We start from the raw sequence: 25,689 nt of genomic DNA on the forward strand, positions 1-25,689 counted from the left end.
ATATAGATAGATTATTGATTAGTACGGGTGTCAGAGGTTATGGGGAGAAGGCAGGAGAATGGGGTTAGGAGGGAGAGAGAGATCAGCCATGATTGAATGGCGGAGTAGACTTGACGGGCCAAATGGCCAAATTCTCCTCCATTCCTTATGACCGCATGAATTTTTTTTTACCCAATTAACCAGCATGTTGTCACCAGTCTCGGTACCAGTGCATGGATACTCACTTTAGAAATTATCCAACATGCAGCATTTGGAAAAAACCAGCACCAGATCCATACAGACATCCTTTAATGGGTGACCATACTTACAACACAAGTATTTGTGCATTTTATAAATCAGGCTCTACATGTTTTGTTGCACTATCGAGAACACACTCAGAGCATCTTTATTTTCCCCAGCATAGATCGGGATTTTTATTTTAGTACTCGTCTGCAACTGAACACATCTTCGTGCTGTCGGTCCACAGCAAAGCAAGAAAACCTCCAGCCCGTCTGGACATTTAAACTAACCACGGTCATTTGCTTTTACCAGTGGTTGGTGGGTACACGTTGTTGACCAAGCACACAATCTTACCACTTAAATAATAGGTTGCACCACAACACAGAGTGAGTGCATCAATTACTGGGCTGAAACAAGGAGGCACAATCCTCTCTCACTCACACAAGCGAGAACATTTTCTTGAGTGCCAACACTGAGGTGTGTACATCCATCAACCAATTGTTGCGTCCTTTATTCTAACATCCGTCTACTGATTCAAGTTTGCAGTGGCAAGTGCAACCAGTGAGCAAAACTCACACGAACAAGTAACATTAACGACAAACTTCTGTCGGGAATTTTAAAGCAGAATACCCATGAAAGTTACTAGAGTGTGCATCTAAGGAAGTATTTGAACTTGAAGGGGAAAATCGACGGGGGGGGGGGGGTCCAATTTCAATGGATATACAACGATCAGGCATATTGATTCCAGATGAACAAAGACATCATCAGCAGGACGAACTGCAACCAAAATTCAGAAATCCTCTTCAGACCGAGAAGATGGGATGAAGCTATTCAATGAGGCAAGCTGAAGGGTTTGAAGTCTGTGGCCTTTCACTGGTCAGTCTCAGCATTTTCTGCCTCTTGTGTCTTCCGTCATTTTCCGCAGCACGAGTTCCATGTACGTGTGGCCTTTCTCAATAGATCCCGATCCATGAGCTGGTGGAATAAACAAGGAAACCAAGTCACGTTTATTACAGGTCTGAAGGACGTACAGGGCGGCACGGTGGTGCAGCGAGCGGTAGAGTTGCTGCCTGACAGCGCCGGAGACCCGGGTTCCATCTTGACTACGGGCGCCATCTGTACGGAGTTTGTACGTTCTCGTGATCTGCGTGGGTTTTCTCCGAGATCTTCGGTTTCCTCCCACATACTCCAAAGACTTACAGGTTTGTAGGTTAATTGGCGAGGTATCAAAAAAAAAAATTTGTCCCTAGTGTGTGTAGACAATAGACAATAGGTGCAGGAGGAGGCCATTCAGCCCTTCGAGCCAGCACCGCCATTCAATGTGATTATGGCTGATCACTCTCAATCAGTACCCCGTTCCTGCCTTCTCCCCATACCCCCTCACTCCGCTATCCTTAAGAGCTCTATTTAGCTCTCTCTTGATTGCATTCAGAGAATTGGCCTCCACTGCCTTCTGAGACAGTGAATTCCACAGATTCACAACTCTGACTGAAAAAGTTTTTCCTCATCTCAGTTCTAAATGGCCTACCCCTTATTCTTAAACTGTGGTCCCTTGTTCTGGACTCCCCCAACATTGGGAACATGTTTCCTGCCTCTAACATGTCCAACCTCTTAATAATCTTATACGTTTCGATAAGATCTCCTCTCATCCTTCTAAATTCCAGTGTATACAAGCTTAGTCGCTCCGGTCTTTCAACGTATAACAGTCTCGCCATTCCGGGAATTAACCTAGTAAACCTACGCTGCACGCCCTCAATAGCATTAATATTAAGGGTAGCATTAATGTGCAGGGATCGCTGGTCGGCGCGGACTCGGTGGGCCGAAGGGCCTGTTTCCACGCTGTATCCCTAAACTAAACTAACGAGTGGTCTCGACCCGAATCATCACCCATTCCTTCTCTCCAGAGGTGCTGCCTGAGTCACTCCAGCATTTTGTGTCTACCCTTGACATTTATTATACCTCAATACACACTTGTAGCATTCTATTCCCTTAATACAGTAGCAAAGATTATTTTAACGTGCCAAATTTCCCCAAACTGTTCAGCACTGACATTGTGGGACCAAGGATTTGTCCCTGTTCTGTAGGAAAAGACGTTTGGACAGATACGTGGATAGAAAAGGTTTCGAGGGATATGGGCCCAACACAGGCAGGTGGGACTAGCATAGATGGGGCATCTTAATTGATATTTTTGTTTAGTTTAGAGATACAGTGCGGAAACAGGCCCTTCGGCCCAACGGGTCCGCGCCGCCCAGCGATCCCCGCACATTAACACTATCCTACACACACCAGGGACAATTTTGACATTTACCCAGTCAATTAACCTACATACCTGCACGTCTTTGGAGTGTGGGAGGAAACCGAAGATCTCGGAGAAAACCCACGCAGGTCAGGGGGAGAACGTGCAAACTCCGTACGGACGGCACCCGTAGTCTGGATGGAACGCGGGTCTCCGGCGCTGCATTCGCTGCAAGGCAGCAACTCTACTGCTGTGCCGCCCCTGTACAAGTTGGGTCAGAGGGCCTATTTCCACGTTGGACGGCTCGATAACTTGTATCACCCAGGAACCACTCGATCTGCATTGTTCAAAACTGTCCCACTGCTTTGCACTCTGTTTTGGCTCCTGGCTGGAAACGCACCAGCTCAGCTGTTAACATTATGCTCCTTTAGCGCCTTTCCCCATCGCTGCTCGGCCCTCTGACCGGACACTCATGAGCTCAGCTGTGCACAGCGCTCCGAAACCTTCCCCCTTCAGGTCTGATCGGTGGCGCAGCAGTAGAGTCGCTGCCTTACAGCGAATGCAGCGCCGGAGACTCAGGTTCGATCCTGACTACAGGCGCCGTCTGTACGGAGTTTGTACGTTCTCCCCGTGACCTGCGTGGGTTTTCTCCGAGATCTTCGGTTTCCTCCCACACTCCAAAGACGTACAGGTATGTAGGTTAATTGGCTTGGTACAAGTGTAAATGTAAAAATTGTCCCTAGTGTGTGTAGGATAGTGTTAATGCGTGGGGATCGCTGGGCAGCGCGGACCCGATGGGCCGAAGGGCCTGTTTCCACGCTGTATCTCTAAAAAGCAATCGGATCCACCTCTGTTTAGGCCATCTTTCCCCACACTGCGTCCATTTTGGTTCTCTCCCACTGGTCAAGGGGAGGGGGTGGGGGGACGGGAGAATCCAGAAATTGGAGGTGCAAAGGAACCTGGGAATGCTGGTGCAGCATTTCCAAAAAGTTAATCTGCAAGTCGAATCGGCAAATGCAATTATTCCAAGAGGACTAGAATACAATAACAGGGATGTAATTCTGAGGTTCTACAAGGCGCTGGTCAGACCGCATCTGGAGTACTGTGAGCAATTTTGGACACCATACCTGAGGAAGGACGTGCTGGCTCTGGAGAGGGTCCAGAGGAGGTTTACAAGAACGATCCCAGGAATGAGCAGGTTAACATATGATGAGTGTTTGTCGGCACTGGGCCTGTACTCGCTGGAGGTTAGAAGGATGAGAGGGGGGGACCTTATTGAAACGTACAGAATAGTGAAAGGCCTGGGTAGAGTGGATGTGGAGAGGATGTTTCCACTAGTGGGAGATTCCAGGACCAGAGGTCACAGCCTCAGAATTAAAGGACGTTCCTTTAAGGAGGAAATGAGGTGGAATTTCTTGAGTCAGAGGGCGGTGAATCTGTGGAATTCATTGCCACAGAAGGCAGTGGAGGCCAAGTCAATGGATATTTTGTAGCGCATAGTTAGATAGTTTCTTGATTAGTACGGGTATCAGGGGTTATGGGGAGAAGGCAGGAGAATGGGGTTGGGAGGGAGAGATGGATCAGCCATGATTGGATGGCGGAGTAGACTTGATGAGCCGAATGGCCCAATTCTGCTCCTATCATATGAATTTAGTTTGGATTAAATCTATGAAAATTGCTTTTTTCCCCCCCCCCAAGTCAGAAGTTCACCACAGGGATATCTCCATTCTCTCTCCTAGATGCTGCCTGACCCGCTGAGTTACTCCAGCATTTTGTGATACCTTGGGTAATATTCATCATCGTCAATAAATACTACCTCAATTTACAAGACTCGTCCTCAAATTCCAAGGCTGATTCCAAACCAGAAACATTCGTCAGTCTGACTTTGCATCATTCTACTGACATGACACCATCAGTTGGAGTCGATAGTTTTCCACCTGTATTTATCCAACAGAAACGTCCATGCCATTTCTAGCCAGAGTGTCGTGGAGCTGTACAGCCAGGAAATAGGGCCTTCTGCACACCTTGTCATGCTAAGTTGACAAGCCACATGTGCCCCCATTTGGCCCAAAGCCTCTCCAAAATACCTTCCTACCCATATGTCCAGCCAAATGACCTTTGAATCTGTTAATGGCATCTACTTCTGCAGTTTCATCTGGAAGCTCATTCCAGATACGGACTGCATTCCACGAATCTGTGCAACTCATTGCCACAGAGGGCCGTGGAGGTCAAGTCAGTGGATATTCTTAAGGTAGAGATACAGATTCTTGATTGGAACGGACGTCAAGGGTGATGGGGAGAAGGAGGAGAATGGGGGGAGGAGACAGAGATCAGCCATGATTGCACGGCAGAGTAGACTCGATGGGCCGAATGGCCTGATTCTACTCCTGTACCTTGTGAACTTGTGGCCCTAGATCTTTGTAATCTGCAACACTCTCCACAGCTCCACCACATACTGTGCAAGTCCTGTTAAATTCCATATGCCTCTCCTAGGCCTAGTTTTGGCATCATCTGCAAATTTATCAATATTACCTGCATAGTCATCCAAACCGCTAATGTATATAACTAACGACAGAGGACCCAGCACCAACACCCATGGCCCACCACTGGATACATGCCTCCAATCAGAAAAATAATTGTAGGAGCCATTTTGCATTTATTAGTTACTAGACCAAGTGGACCCGTTGGGCCCAAACCTCTCCTGCATTGGTAGAGCACACTTTCCTCCCTCCCCTTCCCTCCCCTCTCCCCCCACTCCATCCCCCTCAACCCCACTTGTCTTCCCCCCTCCATCCCCCTCAACCCCCCCCTCCCCTCTCCCCCTTCCCCTTCCTCTCCCCCTTCCCCTCTCCTTCTCCCCCTCCCCTTCCCGCTTCCCCCTTCCCACCCCGCTCTCTCTCCTGCCCCTCCCCACCCCCCTCTCTCCCCCTCCCCACCCACCTCTCTCCCTCAACCCCCCCTCCCCCCCTCAAGCCCCCCTCTCCCCCTTCCCCTCTCCCACCCTATCCCCCTCCCCACCCCCCTCCCCTCCCCACCCCTCTCTCTCCCCACCCCTCTCTCTCCCCTCCCCTCTCTCTCCCCTCTCTCTCCCCTCTCTCCCCTCCCCCCTCTCTCCCCCCTTCCCCTCCCCATTCGGCCCTTCGAGCCAGCACCGCCATTCACCGTGATCATGGCTCATCATTCTCAATCAGTACCCCGTTCCTGCCTTCTCCCCATACCCCCTGACTCCGCTATCCTTAAGAGCTCTATCTAGCTCTCTCTTGAATGCATTCAGAGAATTGGCCTCCACTGCCTTCTGAGGCAGAGAATTCCACAGATTCACAACTCTGACTGAAAAAGTTTTTCCTCATCTCAGTTCTAAATGGCCTACCCCTTATTCTTAAACTGTGGCCCCTTGTTCTGGACTCCCCCAACATTGGGAACATGTTTCCTGCCTCAAGCGTGTCCAACTCCTTAATAATCTTATACGTTTCGATAAGATCTCCTCTTATCCTTCTAAATTCCAGTGTATACAAGCCTAAGCCTAAGATCCATGTCCAAGCTGTCGAGTTGTGACTTGAAGAGTGACAATCCAAATTATTTGGACCCTTTCTAGCTTGGTCACATCCATCGTATGATATCCCCACCGTGTGCAATGTCACCAACATCTTACAAGGCACGAATACATTCCAACACTTGTAATCGATGCCCTGTCAAGTGTGGCTGGCATGCCACACGTATTCTGCATCACCTCCTCTACCTGCGCCAATACCGCCAGGGAACTACATATCAAGATCTCTGTTCGACAACTCTCCATTGCCCGACCATTCACTGTGAATGTGCTGTTAAGTGAAAAGTCTGACGAAGGGTCTCGACCCAAAACGTCACCCATTCCTTCTCTCCAGAGATGCTGCCAGTCCCGCAGTGTTTCTCCAGGTTTTTGTGTCTACCTTCGGTTTAAAGCAGCATCTGCAGTTCATTCGTACAAACTTCCTGATCACGTCGCCTACATTTCCTTTCAAATCATTTAGATCACAAACAACGGTTTCAGCATCAATACTTCCAGCTTGTTGTTGGCCACAAGCCCCTTATCTGAAATACATCCCTCCACGCCCACCTCTGCTGCCTTCCACCAAGCCAATTTTGCACCCAATTGACTGGTTCACCAGGAATCCCTTGGCATCAAAACATTGGGACTGTGCGTCTGAGGGTTGTGTAAAAGAACTTCACTGCGTGGTGCATATGTGGTAATAAAGAGCCATTGATCTAACCTGTGAGGCTTTAGACAACCTGTCCTAGTACTACAAAGAGAATCAAAGGTTGAAGATCATATGGAATGGAGTCAGATTGGAGCACTGTGACAGTCCAATAGACAATAGGTGCAGGGGAGGCCATTCAGCCCTTCGAGCCAGCACCGCCATTCAATGTGATCATGGCTGACCATTCTCAATCAGTACCCCGTTCCTGTCTATCTCGGCGTGACTCTTGACCAATCTCTGACCTACAAGGCACATATCATCAAGTTTAAAGGAAAGGGACAAAGTAAGGACATAGGTGGAGACAGGAAGATAGAGGGAGAACTGGGAAGGGGGAGGGGAAGAGAGGAACTATCTAAAGTTGGAGAAGTCAATGTTCATACCACTCAGCTCATGCAGGGAAGATTGATCCTGTGCTAAACACAAGCTTTCCCTGAATCAGTGGATGCGTGTAGCCTACCAAGACTGACAACGTCAACCTACTCTCTGGCATTGCACCTCCTGGAATCTGAATCAGAAGAACTGTAGCCAGTCAAAAAGAACACCTCAGACAATCAGAGGATGAAAGACACCCCCCCGACAAGACCACCCTTTGCTGCCTCAGCGTTTGAAATCACGCAGACGTTTCCTCTCTTCCGTCCATCCCCTGGACCGCAGTGCATCGTCCACAAGGCTCAAACTCTGGGAAGAGAGACTGGAGAAATCTCCGGAAGACACTCACACGGCAATCGATCCCTCTGAGAAACTCCCACCAGGTTCCGACCCACCGTGGATAACCTGGCGCCGTCTCAACAGACTGAGGACAGGCGTGGGGAGGGGCAGATCGAACATGCTGAAGTGGGGGTACACTGAAGATGCGGCAGACTGCGAGTGGGGACGGGGCCTCCAGACTATGGAACATGTCCTGAGCTGTGACGTGCTGCACGACACACGCACTGTGAAGGATCTTGCAGAGGGCAACCACGTGGCACTGAAATCTACTCGCTATCGGCAAACAGCTGTATGATGACACGAATAAATAAAACGTGTAGGAACTGTAAATGCTGGTTTAAATCGAAGATAGACAGAAAGATTCTGGAATAAGGAGTTGTGAATCTGTGGAATTCTCTGCCTCAGAAGGCAATGGAGGCCAATTCTCTGAATGCATTCAAGAGAGCTAGATAGAGCTCTTAATGATAGCGGAGTCAAGGGGTATGGGGAGAAGGCAGGAACGGGGTACTGATTGAGAATGATCAGCCATGATCACATTGAATGGTGGTGCTGGCTCGAAGGGCCGAAAGGCCTCCTCTTGCATCTATTGTCTATTGTAACTCAGCGGGTCAGGCAGCATCTCTGGAGAGAAGGAATGGGTGACGTTTCGGGTCGAGACCCTCCTTCATTGATCCAACCTTCCCTCGGTGGATTACGTCGAAAGTCCAAAATCCTGCGCTGCCCTCTTGTTCAGCTCTTCGAAACACTGAGTCAAATTCATGAGATATCAAGCCACTTCACCCCTTGATAATGCGGCCATTTCCTTTCCAGCAAATAGCTATTTCATGGCGAGTCCCGACGTGAAATAAATCAACACAAATGTTTGTGGAACTCAAATGAAGCAGACCCTAAATAAATGATCATAACTGTAAATACGTATTCTGTGGCATCGAATTACCAAGAGTTGGCTTTTGAAGGGAACTCACAACACACAAGGGTCAAAGTTCACTTACCTTGACGATGGATATTGAATCTTGAGGCGAGTATATTGGGTAGTGGATGCACATGTTTAGAGCTAAAGACGAAGACACAACAGGCCATGGATAATTACCAGGTCACTGACCCATGATGTGAGGCGATGATGGATGAAAGGAACAAGATTTAGATATACAGCGCAGAAACAGGCCCTTCAGCCCACCGGGTCCGCACCGCCCACACTAGGGACAATTTTTACATTTGCCCAGCCAATTAGCCTACAAACCTGTAAGTGGTTGGAGTGTGGGAGGAAACCGAAGATTTCGGAGAAAACCCACGCAGGTCACGGGGAGAACGTACAAACTCCGTACAGACGGCGCCCGTAGTCAGGATCGAACCCGGGTCTCCGGCGCTGCATTCGCTGTAAGGCAGCGACTCTACCGCTGCGCCACCGCGACCGCCCGTGACAGTTCTCCCACTGGTCTTCCTGTCTCCTACTACGTCTTATCTTTGTCCCACCCCCTCCCCCCCCTGACATCAGTGTGAAGAAGGGTCTCGACCCGAAACGTCACCCCGTTCCTTCTCTCCCTGGATGCTGCCCGACCCACTGAGTTACTCCAGCGTTTTGCGTCTACCTTCGATTTGAACCGGCGTCTGCAGTTATATCCCTACAAGGAGCACCGTGGAGAAGGCGGATGAACTCACAGCCTGGACCGGTGCTTGGGAGTTATGGCGTTGTGGCCACTGTGGAAACGTGGTTGTGGGGGGGAAACTAGACTCGGCAGCTCATTGATCGTGGGCTCTGATGTTTCGGACGCGATGGAGAAGGGGGCAAAGGCAGTGGAGGAGCTGCGCTACTGATCAGCGAGACAATCACGGCACCACTCAGAGTGCACGCTGGAGGGTCCATCGGCTGACGCGTACGTCTTTGGAGCTTCAACAGTTTCCAGTATTCCTACACCCACAATTCCAATGGAAAAACGTACCGCCTGACGGGACGGGCTGACGTGCGGCAAGACTGCGGAGTGACTTCAGAGAATGCACGGCTGCATTCAGATACACGAACCTACTGGTGCTGTGCTCAAAGATGCTCAGTTCCTCAGACACGCCCTGAAATCAGGAAGCAGAGGGAAGTTAGTCAAAACGTGGCCAATCTCTTGGCGCGGATCACAACAGGCAACCCAAATCAACGGTGCGGAGACGGTCCAAGGTGGCAGCCTCGGGAACAGGGAATGTTGGCCTCTGCACTGGGAATGAGGGTCTTTGGCCCACCTCATTTACGCTGGCCATCGTGCAAGTATCTACATTAGCACCCATCTTTCCTCTTTCACTGTAATTCGCACCTTCACCATAGCACACGAAACAGCTCCCTCAGGCCACAACGTCTGCACTGGACACAATGCCAAGACCAATTCTCATCTGCCTGCAGTTATTAATTCATATCCCTCCATTCCCTGCATATCCATGTGCTTAACAAAAACGCCACAATTGTATGTCCTCCACCACCATCCCCGGTGGCACGTTTCAAGGCACTAAGTACGCTCAGTGCAAAATAACTTGTCCCCGCTCATCTCCTTTAAATGTGGCCCCTCTCACATCAAACCCATGATCTCCAGCATTCGATATCTCGATGCTGGGAAAGAATAGTTTTGACTGTTCTGCCCTATCGAGGTCTCTTATGATTTCATATAATGCTGGCAGTTCTCGCCTCAATGGGCAAATACAATGGATGAATGATAATGGCTAATTAACCAACCAATACAGTCAAAAATCAGGCACGGGATTGAACCCGGAGCCAGCGCTGCCGTCGCAGCTGCGGCTTGCCTGCAGTCCGTCTGCCTTTTGTGTTTTTTGTTGTTTTTGTATGAATTGTAGTTTTAATATGGTGTGGTGTTTGTATTATGTTTGGGGGGGGGGGGGGTTGGGGGTGGGAGGGAACGGGAACTGTATAATTCTCTCTCCCGAACGGAGACGTGACCTTTGTTTCTGTGTCGTGTCTCCGTTCCCGTTGCGGCCACCACCGGCCATGCACCTGGGACCGGCGGGCTCCACCTAACACCGGCCATGCACCTGGGACCACCTGGGGCTCTGGTTCGCAGAGCCCGCGGTCCGGACTCACCACCTGCGGCGCTGGCCGCCTGCGGATGCTGCGGGAGCGGCTGCGACTCGTCTCCGGAGGCTCCGGCGCGGGCCGCGTGGATGTCGGAAGCCCGCAGGCCTCTGGATAGGGGCCGACATTGGGAGCTCCGGCAGCGGCAGCGGCAGCATGTTCGCCCGCCCCGAATCGCGGGGCTTGGGTCGGCCCGCCGCGGACCTTTCACCATCCGGCGCGGCCTGGAATAGGCCGTGGGATTTTCATCGCCCAGCGGAGGCTTCAATATCGGGAACCCCGACCGCCCCGACGTGGCAACTCCAACAGCCTGACCGCGGGACAAGACGGCAGGGGAAGAGAAAAAGACATTCTGGCCTTCCATCACAGTGAGGAGGGACTGGAGGAGACTCACTGTGATGGATGTTTCTTTTTGTTTGGTGTTAGTTTGTGATTGTATGTGTTATTGCATTTTTATTGATTAATCTTATTGGTCTTATTGTTCAACTGTGGGTAATGTTTCATTTCACTACACATTTATGTGTATGTGACAAATAAACCACTATTGACTATTGACTATTGACTGGAACCGTGAGGTCAATAGACAATAGACAATAGGTGCAGGAGTAGGCCATTCGGCCCTTCGAGCCAGCACCGCCATTCAATGTGATCATGGCTGATCATTCACAATCAGTACCCAGTTCCTGCCTTCGCCCCATATCCCTTGACTCCGCTATCCTTAAGAGCTCTATCTACCTCTCTTGAATGCATCCAGAGAATTGGCCCCCACTGTCTTCGGAGGCAGACAATTCCACAGATTTACAACTCTGACTGAAAAAGTTTTTCCTCATCTCCATTCTAAATGGCCTATCCTTTATTCTTAAGCTGTGGCCCCTGGTTCTGGACTCCAACATTGGGAACATGTTTCCTGCCTCTAGCGTGTCCAATCCCTTAATAATATTATATGTTTCAATAAGATCCCTTCTCATCCTTCTAAATTTCAGCGCACACAAGCCTAGTCGCTCCAGTCTTTCAACATATGACAGTCCCACCATTCCGGGAATTAACCTAGTGAACCTACGCTGCACGCCTCAATAGCAAGAATGTCCTTCTCAAATTTTTCTAGACCAAAACTGCACACAGTACTCCAGGTGCGGTCTCACTAGGGCCCTGTACAACTGCAGAAGAACCTCTTTGCTCCTGTACTAAACACCTCTTGTCATAAAGGCCAACATGCCATTAGCTTTCTTCACTGCCTGCTGTACCTGCATTCCAACTTTAAGTCTGATTAACAAGGACACACAGATCTCTTTGTACTTCCCCATTTCCTAACTTGACACCATTCAGATAATAATCTGCCTTCCTATTCTTACCACCAAAGTGGATAACCTCACACTTATCCACATTAAACTGCATCTGCCATGCATCCGCCCACTCACACAACCTGTCCAAGTCACCCTGCAACCTCATAGCATCTTCCTCACAGTTCACACTGCCATCCAGCTTGGTGTCATCCACAAATTTGCTAATGTTACTTTTAATCCCTTCATCCAAGTCATTAATGTATATTGTAAATAGGTGCGGTCCCAGCACCAAGCCTTGCGGTACCCCACTAGTCACTGCCTGCCATTCTGAAAGGGACCCATTAATCCCTATTCTTTGTTTCCTGTCTGCCAACCAATTTTCTATCCATGTCATCACCCAATACCATGTGGTCTAATCTTGCCCAAGGTCGCAGTGCTTTACTGCAGTGCTCACTGCATTACTGTGCCACCCAACAAATCATGTGTTTAAATAACATTGACATAACCAGCGATTTCATTAGCAGTTATCCTAATCTGTCATAAACAGCCTCTATCAGGGGAGACAGTTCAAGATGCTGCGATCACAGATGGACACAAAAAGCTGGAGGAACTCAGCAGATCAGGCAGCTTCTCCGGAGAAAAAGGACAGGCAGCGTTTCAGGTCGAGGCTCCCCTTCAGACGGGTCTCGACCTGCATCATTACCTGTTAGTTTTCTCCGGAGATACTGCCTGACCCGCTGAGTTAATCCAGCTTTGTTGTGTTTAAAGCAGCATTCTGCAGAACCTCCCTACACAATCTGGGATCACATACAAGTCATCATGGACAAGGATGGTAATTTTCTTTCCCAAAGCACCTTTATGACCAAATGGGCAACCCAAGAGTTTCATGTTCACCATTACAGAGATGAGACATCTTTTTTTAAATGAACAAATTCTCAATTTTTTTTAATGACTCAAATGCAATGTAGTTTTATTTCAGATTCCAAAATCTGCAGGTTATTTTGTTGTTTCTGAACAGAGATTCAGTGGTTATTTCAAACTCTTTCTCCAAAACCCAGATTATTGTTCAACTAACTTATTTTGCGGGGAGCCTATTTTGAGTTAGAGAAAACAAACAAAAATAAAATAAAATTGCAAATTCAATAAAATTCTTCAAACAACTCACATTCCCAAGGATGAGAGGGGATCTTATCAAAATGTATAAGATTATCAAGGGGTTGGACACGTTAGAGGCAGGAAACATGTTCCCAATGTTGGGGGGAGTTCAGAACAAGGGGCCACTGTTTAAGAATAAGGGGTCGGCCATTTAGAACTGAGACGAGGAAAAACTTTTTCAGTCAGAGAGTTGTGAATCTGTGGAATTCTCTGCCTCAGAAGGCAGTGGAGGCCAATTCTCTGAATGCATTCAAGAGAGAGCTAGATAGAGCTCTTAAGGATAGCGGAGTCAGGGGGTATGGGGAGAAGGCAGGAACGGGGTACTGATTGAGAATGATCAGCCATGATCACATTGAATGGCGGTGCTGGCTCGAAGGGCCGAAGGGCCTCCTCCTGCACCTATTGTATATTATCTATTCCCAGACTAACCTTATTGACTGCTTCCTGTCGAGACGAACAGGTCTTCAAGAATTCTTCAATAAAGAAGCCAAGATATTGTTTTCGGATATTGTTGGAGACTCTCGATCTCCGCTTTAAATTTGCTTTCTACAAAGGGAGAGAATTGCCTTGAGCACAAAATGAACTAAACATTCCAGTAAAATAAAGTGGTCAGCCTACCTGTGAGACAGGGGCAGGATGCCGTGACAAAATATCATGGCCATCTTTGGATGTATGGCGCACGATCGTCCCTTCTCTCAGTGGCCCATGCACTCTGGAGTGTGGAGAAGCACCTGGTGTATTCCTGAAGGAATCCCTCGAAACTAGGAAGCAACCCAGAATGAATGATAAATGTCAGGAAATGCCGTTCTTTCACGAATGTCACATTAATTTGCATTGTACCACTCCACCCCGCCCCCCCCAACCCCCCACCCCAACCCCCCCACCCCGCCCCCACCCCACCCCGCCCCCACCCCGCACCCGCGCCCACCCCACGGTGATGCAGCGGTAGAATTGCCACCTTACAGCGCCAGAGACCCTGGTTCGATCCCGACTCCGGGCGCTGTCTGTACGGAATTTGTACGTTCTCCCTGCGACCTGCGTGGGTATTTTCCCCGAGATCCTCGGTTTCCTCCCACACTCCAAAGACGTACAGGTTTGCAGGCAAATTGGCTTGGCATAATTATAAAAGCAATAGGCAATAGGTGCAGGAGGAGGCCATTCGGCCCTTCGAGCCAGCACCGCCATTCAATGTGATCATGGCTGATCATTCTCAATCAGTATCCCGTTCCTGCCTTCTCCCCATACCCCCTGACACCGCTATCCTTAAGAGCTCTATCCAACTCTCTCTTGAAAGCACCCAGGGAATTGGCCTCAACTGCCATCTGAGGCAGAGAATTCCACAGGTTTACAACTCTAGGTGGAAATGTTTTTCCTCATCTCCGTTCTAAATGGCCTACCCCTTATTCTTAAACTGTGGCCCCTTGTTCTGGACTCCCCCAACATTGGGAACATGTTTCCTGCCTCTAACGTGTCCAACCCCTTAATAATCTTATATGTTTCCATAAGATCCCCTCTCATCCTTCTAAATTCCAGTGTATACAAGCCTAGTCGCTCCAGTCTTTCAACATACGACAATCCCGCCATCCTGGGAATTGACCTAGTAAACCTATACTGCACGCCCTCAATAGCAAGAATTGGTGTGCATGGATCGCAGGTCAGCTTGGACTAGGCAGGCCTGACTCCGTGCTGTATCTCTAAACTAAAACTAAACCTCTCTCTCAGGGAATCCCTATCCACTCTGTAGTGCTGAAAGTGCAAGGAAGGTAGGATGCAGGCATGTCGATTTGTCGAATGTTAACTTTATTATTTGCATAGGGAAATGGTGGAGTGGTGGAAATCCATACCACAGGCTGGATGGGAAATGGTGGAGAGGTGGAAATCTATACTCCATTGTCATTGCTGGTTTAGGGCGTTTGAGAACAAGTCATTTACTCCCAACAAGAAGGGCGAGCAGTATGCGAGACAAACATTGGGAAAGTCAAGGAGAACGTGGCAGATGGGGAGGTTTATTAGCAGCTGCTCAAAAATTCAAAGCCTTGGGCATTCCTTTCCATGCAAAGAACTTTTAGTGGGAAGGGATGGTGAAAGGAAAAATGTGAAACACAGCCGAGTGTCAGGTATGTAACCAATCGCAGATGGGCACAAAACGCTGGAGTAACTCAGAGGGATTTTAGTTTAGAGATACAGCGCAGAAACACATCCTTTGGGCCCACCGGGTCCGCACCGCCCAGCGATCCCCACACATTAACACTATCCAATACCCACTAGGGACAGTTTTTACATTTACCAAGCCAATTAACCTACAAACCTGAACGTCTTTGAGGTGTGGGAGGAAACCGAAGATCCCGGAGAAAACGCACGCTGGTCACGGGGAGAACGTACAAACTCCGTACAGACAGCCCGTGGTCGGGATTGAACCCGGGTCTCCGACACTGCATTCGCTGTAAGGCAGCAACTCTACCGCTGCGCCACCGTGCTGCATCTCTGGACAAAAGGAATGGGCGATGTTTCAGGTCGAGACCCTTCTTCTAGACCATGGGTGACGTTTCAGGTCAAGACCCTCAGAAGAAGGGTCTCGACCCAAAACGCCACCCATTCCTCTCTATCCAGAGATGCTGCCTGCCCCGTTGAGTTACTCCAGCATTTTGTGTCTCTCCTCGGTGAAAACCAGCGCCTGCAGTTCCTAAACATGGTAACCAATCATGCTAGTCTTGGAATATCAAACACCCTTTCACTTTCTGAAATGCTGCCCTAATCTTTGACATATCAGATCTCCGTGAAACAATAATGCAAACCGAGACAGCGCAAGAACTTTAGGGAGAATATGGATTCATTCTTCCCCTATAAATGTTCCCAATGTTGGGAGAGTCCAGAACCAGGGGCCACAGTCTAAGAATAAAGGGGAGGCCATTTAAAACTGAGGTGAGAAGAAACTTTTTCACCCAGAGAGTTGTGAATTTGTGGAATTCTCTGCCATAGAGGGCAGTGGAGGCCAATTCACTGGATGAATTTAAAAGAGAGTTAGATAGAGCTCTAGGGGCTAGTGGAATCAAGGGATATGGGGAGAAGGCAGGCACGGGTTACTGATTGTGGATGATCAGCCATGAACACAATGAATGGCGGTGCTGGCTCGTAGGGCCGAATGGCCTCCTCCTGCACCTATTTTCTATGTTTCTATGTTTCTATGCATCCCTCAATATTGCTTTCAGTGGGATTCAAAGCAGAGAAATGCCACAATACAATAAATGCAACAAAAATCACAAAAGCCTCAAGAGCTGGACAAAAACAAAAAAGACCTCCATCATTGTCACCTCTGAAATGTTTGCTCTGAATTGTAAAATTGAATGCATTGTACGAGCATCCCAACACTCTGTGGTGGCACTTCCAGCCAAAAGGTACGTGCGGAGAAGATCCAAAAGCATTCAATCTTGCTTAAAAATGAACACAGAGAATGAAAGGAAGAAAATACTTGACTCACAAAAATGAAGGCTAAAGGATTAGAAATATGTCAAGGGTTGGGAGGAAGCGCAGATGCTGGTTTAAACCGAAGACATAAAATGCTGGAGTAACTCAGCGGAACAGGCAGCATCTCTGGAGAGAAGGAATGGGTGACATTTCAGTCGAGACGAGACCCTTCTTCAGACTGATGTCAGGGGGGGCGGGACAAAGGAAGGATATAGGTGGAGACAGGAAAATAGAGGGAGAACTGGGAAGGGGGAGGGGAAGAGAGGGACAGAGGAACTATCTGAAGTTGGAGAAGTCAATGTTCATACCGCTGGGCTGCAAGCTGCCCAGGTGAAATATGAGGTGCTGTTCCTCCAATTAGCAGTGGGCCTCACTATGGCACTGGAGGAGGCCCATGACAGAAAGGTCAGACTGGGAGTGGGAGGGGAAGTTGAAGTGCTCAGCCACCGGGAGATCAGGTTCTCCCTCTATCTCCACCTATATCCTTCCTTTGTCCAGCCCCCCTGACATCAGTCTGAAGAAGGGTCTCGACCCGAAACCTCACCCATTCCTTCTCTCCTGAGATGCTGCCTGACCTGCTGAGTTACTCCAGCTTTTTGTGAAATAAATACCTTCGATTTGTACCAGCATCTGCAGTTATTTTCTTACACTTTCCGTCGAGACCCTTCTTCAGGCTGCACAAGGTCTGACATCTGAAGAAGGGTCTCGCTCGACCCGAATCGTCACCCACTCCTTCTCTCCAGAGATGCTGCCTGTCCCGTTGAGTTACTCCGGCATTTTGTGCCCATCTTAGAAAAATGCTAGGTAGGTCAACAAGGTAACTTCAGCAAACAAGCATGACAATAGACAATAAGTGCAGGAGGAGGCCATTCGGCCCATCGAGCCAGCACCGCCATTCAATGTGATCATGGCTGATCATTCTCAATCAGTACCCCGTTCCTGCCTTCTCCCCATAACCCCTGACTCCGCTATCCTTAAGAGCTCTGGTGTATACAGATAAACCCCAAGGACACGGAACAGGTTGCACTTTGAAAGGCCCGATGACAGACTCTCCAACGACCCGGGTGATCTTCGAAAAACTCGTCTCTAGAGGATTACCCGTTTTCACAGAGTTTGCGGTCCGGGCCTTTGAACTTTGCAACAGCGACCTCTTCGGAGCTGGGCAATCGGACACTGTTGCTTTGTAAACCTGACCACCTTTCACGTTGGCCATTAGCTGCACGGCCTGTTGTTGGACTAGCTTGATCCGACTCTGACCCCTCAGCTTTGGAGCCGGAAGCATGCGCGGAACAATCACACGGTTCGAAGCCGATCTTCCCTTTTAAAAGGAAACGGACATTTCAACATCTATTTAACTCTGACGATTTATTTAGCTTTAAACATACAAAACACACAAATAAGATCACCACGTTTCATGACAGCATTAATTACCAGCCAATTATCAGAATTAATTATCGGCCAAAACATTATGACCTGACGAGCCAAAACTTTATGACCACCTGCCTAATATGCTGTTGGTCCTCTGTGTGCATAAGGGTAGCGGAGTCAGGGGGTACGGGGAGAAGGCAGGAACGGGGTACTGATTGAGAATGATCAGCCATGATCACATGAATCAATGTGCTGGCTGGAAGGGCCGAATGGCCTCCTCCTGCACCTATTGTCTATTGTTCCCATCACTAATGAACTTATTATACTTTCTGCATATTAGGTCCAGTTGGTTTCTTAACCAATCTTGTCAAACTATCACTTGGCTCATCTGTAAATGCTGGGGCCTGCCCCTCCAAGACTCATTTCGGTAACAGGTTTAATTAGCTTCAGCACATCAAGCCTAGGCAATAGAGCCACAGCCTCTCAGCTACAGACCACTGGATTCAATCCCGATCTCTGGCACTGACTGTGCAGAGGTTGCCTGTTCTCCCAATAACCCTGAGAATGTCCTCCTGGTACTTCCCTGTCACAAAGACATAAAAGATCCGTTTACTTCAGAGATACAGCACGGAAACAGGCCCTTCGGCCCACCGAGTCCGCACCGACCAGCGATCCCTGCACACCAACACTACCCTGAAGTTCGAAGAAGGGTCTCGACCCGAAACGTCACCCACCCCTTCTCTGCAGAGAAGCTGCCTGACCCGCTGAGTTACTCCAGCATTTTGTGTCTACCTTCGATTTATACCGGCATCTGCAGTTTTCTTTCCTCAACGCCACCCTGCACATACCAGGCACAATTTAAACTTAAAGCAAGCCAATTAACCCACAAACCCGCGCGTCTTTGGAGCGTGGGATGAAACCAAAGATCTCGGAGAAAACCCACGCAGATCATGGGGAGAATGTACAAACTCCGTACAGACAGCGCCCGTAGTCAGGGTCTCTGGCGCTGTAAGGCAGCAACTCTACCGCTGCGCCACCGCGCCGTGCAGATGGTGGGTTAATTGGCCAATGGAGAGCAGTTGAATCTGGGGGAGTTAGACAATAGACAATAGGTGCAGGAGTAGGCCATTCGGCCCTTCGAGCCAGCACCACCATTCAATGTGATCACGGCTGATCATTCTCAATCAGTACCCCGTTCCTGCCTTCTCCCCGTACCCCCTGACTCCACTATCCTTAAGAGCTCTATCTAGCTCTCTCTTGTTGAAGGAAATGTGGAAAAAGAATGGGCTACATGGAATATAAATGCTCTGCACGCCTGCAACGGCCCTTTTTAATGTCCCAAAATGGTCGCCTATCGTGCCACATGAAAAATGGTCAGGTACCCTCGTTATTAAATTCCTTACATTTGGTATAGCATTAAACATAACCACACTTATGGAAGGGGTTAGGAGGGAGAGATAGATATGACAATAGACAATAGGTGCAGGAGGAGGCCATTCGGCCCCTCGAGCCAACACCGCCATTCAATGTGATCATGGCTGATCATTCTCAATCAGTACCCCGTTCCTGCCTTCTCCCCATACCCCCTGACATGATTGAATGGCAGAGTAGGCTTGATGGGCCTAATTCGACTATTCGAATGGCCTAATTCTACTATTCCTATTGAGCTGATGGCCTGATGACTTCTTTTCAGTCTAAGATTTAACAATAGTTTACTCTGCCTTACAATCTTTCAATCTCCTCCATTCCACTTCTAGGTTTAGGATCTTTACTGAGTTTCCCACGCCCCGCAGGCAAGCGAGTTAAAAAAACTATTTCCAACGGCAACTAAACCTGCCGGGAACAAAATTGGTTCCAATCCTGTCAAAGTACCACTCTCTCTACTCTGTGCAACTCCAACCTTCTCCAAGACCGGTTCAGGTTGCCCCAGGAATTTAAAGCTTTCTCCCCTCCCCTGAACAGGATACTGAGTTGGATGATCAGCCATGATCATATTGAATGGCGGTGCAGGCTCGAAGGGCCGAATGGCCTCCTCCTGCACCTATTTTCTATGTTTCTAACCACATTCATCCTGCCACACATTCAACCGCACCACTGTCCCTTGCCCAAGGACACCTGCACTGGGAGTCGGTCAAACGTTTTGGAAACATAGAAACATAGAAAATAGGTGCAGGATTAGGCCATTTGGCCCTTCGAGCCTACACCGCCATTCATTATGATCATGGCTAATCATCTAGCTCAGTATCCCGTACCTGCCTTCTCTCCATACCCCCTGATCCCTTTAGCCACAAGGGCCACATCTAACTCCCTCTTAAATATAGCCAATGAACCAGCCTCAACTACCTTCTGTGGCAGAGAATTCCACAGATTCACCACTCTGAAAAAAAACTTTCTCATCTCGGTCCTAAAAGACTTCCCCCTTATCCTTAAGCTGTGACCCCTTGTTCTGGACTTCCCCAACATCGGGAACAATCTTCCTGCATCTAGCCTCTCCAACCCCTTAAGAATTTTATATGTTTCTATAAGATCCCCCCTCAATCTTCTAAACACCAGCGAGTACAAGCCAAGTCTATCCAGTCTTTCTTCATATGAAAGTCCTGCCATCCCAGGGATCAATCTGGTGAACCTTCTCTGTACTCCCTCTATGGCAAGAATGTCTTTCCTCAGATTAGGAGACCAAAACTGCACGCAATACTCCAGGTTTTGTTACCTTTCGAGCCATGCTTCTTAATCATAGAGTCAGAGTGACACAGTGTGGAAACAGGCCCAACCTACCCACACACGGCCTACATGTCCCAGCTCCACTAGTCCCACCTGTAGATCGATCGCCATTGCTGACATGATCCATCCCTGGTTTTCCTATTGCCGACCTGATCCGTGATCCGTGCCGGCTTTTCCCACCAGGCCATCTAGTGGTATGCAACTTGAGACTTGATAAGCTGGTCAGGAAGGCCAGCTCTGTCCTGCATTGCCCCCTCGACTCAGTGCAGGCTGAGTCGATTACCGTTATTTTATTTTTTTAATGAATGCCTATATATTTTTGCTATCCACTTTGCTGCTGTAACCCTGCAAATTTCCCCGTTGTGGGACGAATAAAGGATTATTAATTATTTAACTGGCTGGGGCCAGTCTATCTACGACGTGGATTCCTACGGAGGCCAATGCCATGGTCTCTGTATGTAATCTCAATCAAATACTTATCGTGAAGTTTAACGGCTTGTGGTTCATGCCGTTTCCTACATGGTGTCAGAAGTGGGATCTCCTCAACTGCACCACCAACGGCAGACTCTAAAGGCGTGCTGCGATCGGTCCAGTCGCCCTCCTAAACCGTCGTCAGAGGGACAGACTGTCGGGCTACAGACCCAGATGGGTTATGATCGCATGGGCACAGTCCAGCAGATATGCCCAGAGCCAAGGTCCTATTTGGTTCAATTGGAAGGAGGTCTTTACAGACAGAACTGGAGACAGATCCTACCAGTGAGTGAGGTTTAAGGGCTGATGGTTAATACTATTTCCTACACCACCTGCCCGCATTTGGCCCATATCCCACCAAACCTGTCCTACCCATCTGCCTGTCTAACTATTTCTTAAACGATGGGATAGTCCCAGCCTCAACTACCTCCTCTGGCAGCTTGTTCCATACACCCACCACCCTTTATGTGGAAAAAGTTGCCCCTCAGATTCCTATTCAATCTTTTCCCCTTCACCATGAACCTGTGTCCTCTGGTCCTCGATTCACCCACTCTGGACAAGAGTGTACATCTAACCGATCTGTTCCTCTCATGATTCTATACACCCCTATAAGATCACCACTCATCCTCCTGCGATCCAAGGAATAGTCCCAGCCTACTCAACCTCTCCTTATCGCTCAGACCCTCTGGTCCTGGCAACATCCTCGTAAATCATCTCCGTACCTTTTCCAGCTGTACCTTCCCTTCCCCAATTCTTTACACTGGCATGCTATTATTGAATTTCTATAACACCATTCCCATTTCGTTTTTCCATACCAACATGGCTCAACAATTGAACAACATCCAATTGTGTTGAATGTATTATTTTGGAAAGAATAACTAAGTACACCAAACAGATGAGATATTATCCAATTATTTGTGACCTTTGGCTGCAGAACATCTTTGCAGAACAGCATTGCAGAATGTATAAAATTATAATGGACGTTATTAATTTTACTAGTTTGCCACGAACATTTGTCAAAATTAGCTATTTTGAAATTCTACCTTGAATTTTGCAACATGTGCAATCCTCTTCTTTTGCCTTGCCTGAGCACCAACATCATCCACAGGAACCTCAGTATTTGCAACAGAGGTCTAGAGTAGATAAACAGATGAAAAGCAAAATCAAAAATGCTGGGGATCCAAGAATGTCACATCCTTGCAAAGGAACATCAGTCAGAACAAAGAATGTAAGCATTGCGGAGCTGAAATATTCCACATTACTTCTTCAATTTAACCGCTAATCAAAAAGAATATCATAATCCATCCAAGATGGGCACAAAATGCCAGAGCAAATCAGTGGGATAGGCAGCATCTCCGGAAAGAAGGATTGGGTGACGTTTCAGGTCAAGACCCTTCTTCAGACTCCAGTCCGACAAAGGGCAAAGGGTCTGGACCCAAAACGTCACCCATTCCTTCTCTCTAGAGATGCTGCCTGTCCCACTGGGTTACTCCAGCATTTTGTCTACCTTCAGTTTTGTTCCGTTTATTGTCACGTGTACCGAGGTACAGCGAAAAGCTTTTGTTACGCGCTATCCAGAGGACAGATCATGCTATTGGGAGTAATCTGGAAATTACTACCCTGGGGGCCCTGCCTTTTAATCTGTTGGTGATGTTTTGGGTCAGAGCCCTTCTTCAGACTGTGAGATAACATTAGACAAATGAAATGAACCAACATTTCGAACCCTCAGTGGCCATCAGTCTAAAGAAGGGTCTCGACCCGAAACATCACCCATTCCTTCTCTCCTGAGATGCTGCCTGACCCGCCGAGTTATTTCAGCGTTTTTGCATCTGTCTTTGGTGTAAACCAGCATCTGCAGCTGCTTCCTACTCAATCCATTCAATGTGTGTTCAATTGTGGTTATCCTGCTGCAAGAAAGATGTAATTAAGAGTACAGAACATTCGTGAGGATGTTGCTAGGACTCGAGGACAGAGTTATTTAGGGAGGATGGGCAGGCTTTGACTTTATTCCTTTGAGTGTATTTCACTGAGGGGTGATCTTTTAGAGTTGTTTAAAAGCAGGATGGACATGATGGGGTAAATGCATTTTTTTCCAGGGTTTGGGGAATCAAGAAGCACAAGACGGGAAAGTTTTAATAGGGACTAGACCAAGTGGACCCGTTGGGCCCAAACCTCTCCTGCATTGGTGCAGCACCCTCTCCTCCCCCCCTCTCCCATCTCCCCCCCTCTCCCATCTCCCCGCACCCATCTCCCCCACTCCCATTCAGAGAAGATTTACGAGGATGTTGCCAAGATTCGAGGGTCTGAGCTACAGGGAGAGGTTGGGTAGGCTAGGTTTCTATTCCTTGGAGAGCAGGAGGATGAGGGGAGATCTTACAGAGGTGTACAAAACCAAGAGAGGAATACATCGGGTAGACGCACAGAGTCTCTTGCCCAGAGTGGGAGAATCGAGAACCAGACTACATAGATTCAAGGTGAAGGGGAAAAGATTTAATAGGAATCCGAGGGGAAGCTTTTTCCACACAGAGGGTGATGGGTGTATGGAACAAGCTGCCAGAGGAGGTAGTTGAGGCTGGGACTATCCCAACGTTTAAGAACCAGTTAGACAGGTACATGGAATGGAAAAGGTTTGGAGGGATCTGGGCCAAACGCAGGCAGGTGGGACGAGTGTAGATGGGGCACGTTGGCCGGTGTGGGCAAGTTGGGTCAAAGGGCCTGTTTCCACGCTGTATCACTCTACGACTCTCTGACAATAGAGCAGCGACTATTAAATCTGAAACATTAGTTTTAGTTTCATTTTTAGAGATACAGCCTGGAAACAGGCCCTTCGGCCCTCCCTGTCCGTGCCACCCATCTGTAGAATTCTCTGCCTCAGAAGGCAGTGGAGGCCAAATCTCTGAATGCATTCAAGAAAGAGCTAGATAGAGCTCTTAAGGATAGCGAGTCAGGGGGTATGGGGAGAAGGCAGGAACGGGGTACTGATTGAGAATGATCAGCCATGATCATATTGAATGGCGGTGCTGGCTCGAAGGGCCGAATGACCTCCTCCTGCACCTATTGTCTATTGACCATAGGTCAAGAAGAGTTCAGTATAGGAGCAAAGAGGTCCTTCTGCAGTTGTACAGGGCCCTAGTGAGGCCGCTCCTGGAGTACTGTGTGCAGTTTTGGTCTCCAAATTTGAGGAAGGATATTCTTGCTATTGAGGGCGTGCAGCATAGGTTTACTAGGTTAATTCCCGGAATGGTGGGACTATCATATGTTGAAAGACTGGAGCGACTAGGCTTGTATACACTGGAATTTAGAAGGATGAGAGGAGATCTTATCGAAACGTATAAGATTATTAAGGGGTTGGACACGTTAGAGGCAGGAAACATGTTCCCAATGTTGGGGGAGTCCAGAACAAGGGGCCACAGTTTAAGAATAAGGGGTAGGCCATTTAGAACTGAGATGAGGAAAAACTTTTTCAGTCAGGGAGTTGTAAATCTGTGGAATTCTCTGCCTCAGAAGGCAGTGGAGGCCAATTCTCTGAATTCATTCAAGAGAGAGCTAGATAGAGCTCTTAAGGATAGCGGAGTCAGGGAGTATGGGGAGAAGGCAGGAACGGGGTACTGATTGAGAATGATCAGCCATGATCACATTGAATGGTGGTGCTGGCTCAAAGGGCCCAATGGCCTCCTCCTGCACCAATTGTCTATTGACCAGCCATCACACAGACACCAGTTCTACAGGACAAACCAGGGAAAATTTAGAGAAGCCAATTAACCCACAAAGTCTTTGGAATTACTAGCAAACAGTCAGGCCTGAATCCTGGACGATATTGGTTACGTCTTACAATTAGGTTCAGCCCGTGATCAGATAGTAAATATACAACGCATACCTGTTCAATGTCCCTTTTATTCACTTTAACTTCTTGTTCGGAAAACTCGTTGAAAATCCTCAAGCACTCCTCCATTGGGTCTGAGTCAGACAGTTCCAAATCTTCCAAAGAGGTGGTATTCAGATCGTCACTGGAGAGGGACGATTCTTCATCGCTCCAGCTTGCAGTTCGAAGGCCTCCACCACAGGCTTCGTTGCCAAAAGGACCAGCTTGGTCCGGTGACCTCACGCGAGCTTGGCCACTATCCGGGCTCCCGCCCAATTTATCAGTGCGAGGAGCAGTCGTGGTTTCCAATTCGTTGCACCTCACCTCAGCGAAGGCCTTTTGACCAACTTCCAGTGACAGACTCCCAGTCCCAGAGAGCTGCCCTGCGCAACCCGACAGCTTCAAGGCGTTTGGCCGGAATGAACTTTGTCCCTTAGCTTCCCCACGTTTCTGGACACTCATTGCCAGCTTTTGTGATGCATCTTCTGGTCCAGTTTTCTGATTTGGCCGTTTAACATTAATTGGAGCCAGCGAATCTTCCGCCAGTCCCAAGTTCAGAGGGGTTCCTCCACCCTTGGCATTTGAGCCAAGCTGGACACGTTTGTGATCGGAGCCAGCTTTACTCATCTGGCCACTGGAGGCAATGCCACATAGAGTAGTGGGGGCAGATTGTTGCTTGCTTTGTGAAGTAGCCACACTCACCTCTGTTTCCCTGCAACCAGTCTCCAAGCCGAGATTCCAAGTAAAATTGCTCGCAGGCGTTCCCAAAGCCGGAACGCCACCGAGGGGCTCCTCCACATTGGGGGGCTTCACTTTACGAATTAAGGGGAGGCTGTCGTTTCCCTTGCTCCAAATCTCCCCGTCAGTCCTCGGCTTTAGAGCGGGCGGGCGTAAGTCAG

General features: G+C 48.6%; 1 protein-coding gene across 1 annotated transcript; it reads right to left on the minus strand.

Annotated features, from left to right (window-relative positions):
• Positions 1–344: 344 nt before the first annotated feature.
• Positions 345–25,459, minus strand: LOC144592314 (RNA exonuclease 1 homolog). The gene is made up of 7 exons (XM_078396843.1): positions 24,806–25,459; positions 21,972–22,061; positions 17,467–17,686; positions 13,522–13,664; positions 13,333–13,449; positions 9,342–9,465; positions 345–1,194 (listed from the first exon to the last, which is right to left on the minus strand). The coding sequence occupies exons 1-7, from the start codon at positions 25,415–25,417 to the stop codon at positions 1,103–1,105; spliced, it is 1,398 nt and encodes a 465-aa protein (XP_078252969.1). The 5' UTR covers positions 25,418–25,459; the 3' UTR covers positions 345–1,102.
• Positions 25,460–25,689: the final 230 nt, after the last annotated feature.

Source organism: Rhinoraja longicauda, chromosome 3 (assembly GCF_053455715.1).
Source record: "Rhinoraja longicauda isolate Sanriku21f chromosome 3, sRhiLon1.1, whole genome shotgun sequence".
NCBI classification, from domain to species: domain Eukaryota; kingdom Metazoa; phylum Chordata; class Chondrichthyes; order Rajiformes; family Arhynchobatidae; genus Rhinoraja; species Rhinoraja longicauda.

What these genes read in the sequence shown, in the direction of transcription:
- LOC144592314 (XM_078396843.1), bottom strand. Translation starts at nt 25,417, where the DNA reads ATGAGTAAAGCTGGCTCCGATCACAAACGTGTCCAGCTTGGCTCAAAT. An exon ending in ATAAAAGGGACATTGAACAG is followed by an intron (nt 22,062 to 24,805) that starts GTATGCGTTGTA and finishes TATCTACTCTAG; the next exon opens with ACCTCTGTTGCAAATACTGA. An exon ending in GACAGGAAGCAGTCAATAAG is followed by an intron (nt 9,466 to 13,332) that starts GTTAGTCTGGGA and finishes TCCTGATTTCAG; the next exon opens with GGCGTGTCTGAGGAACTGAG.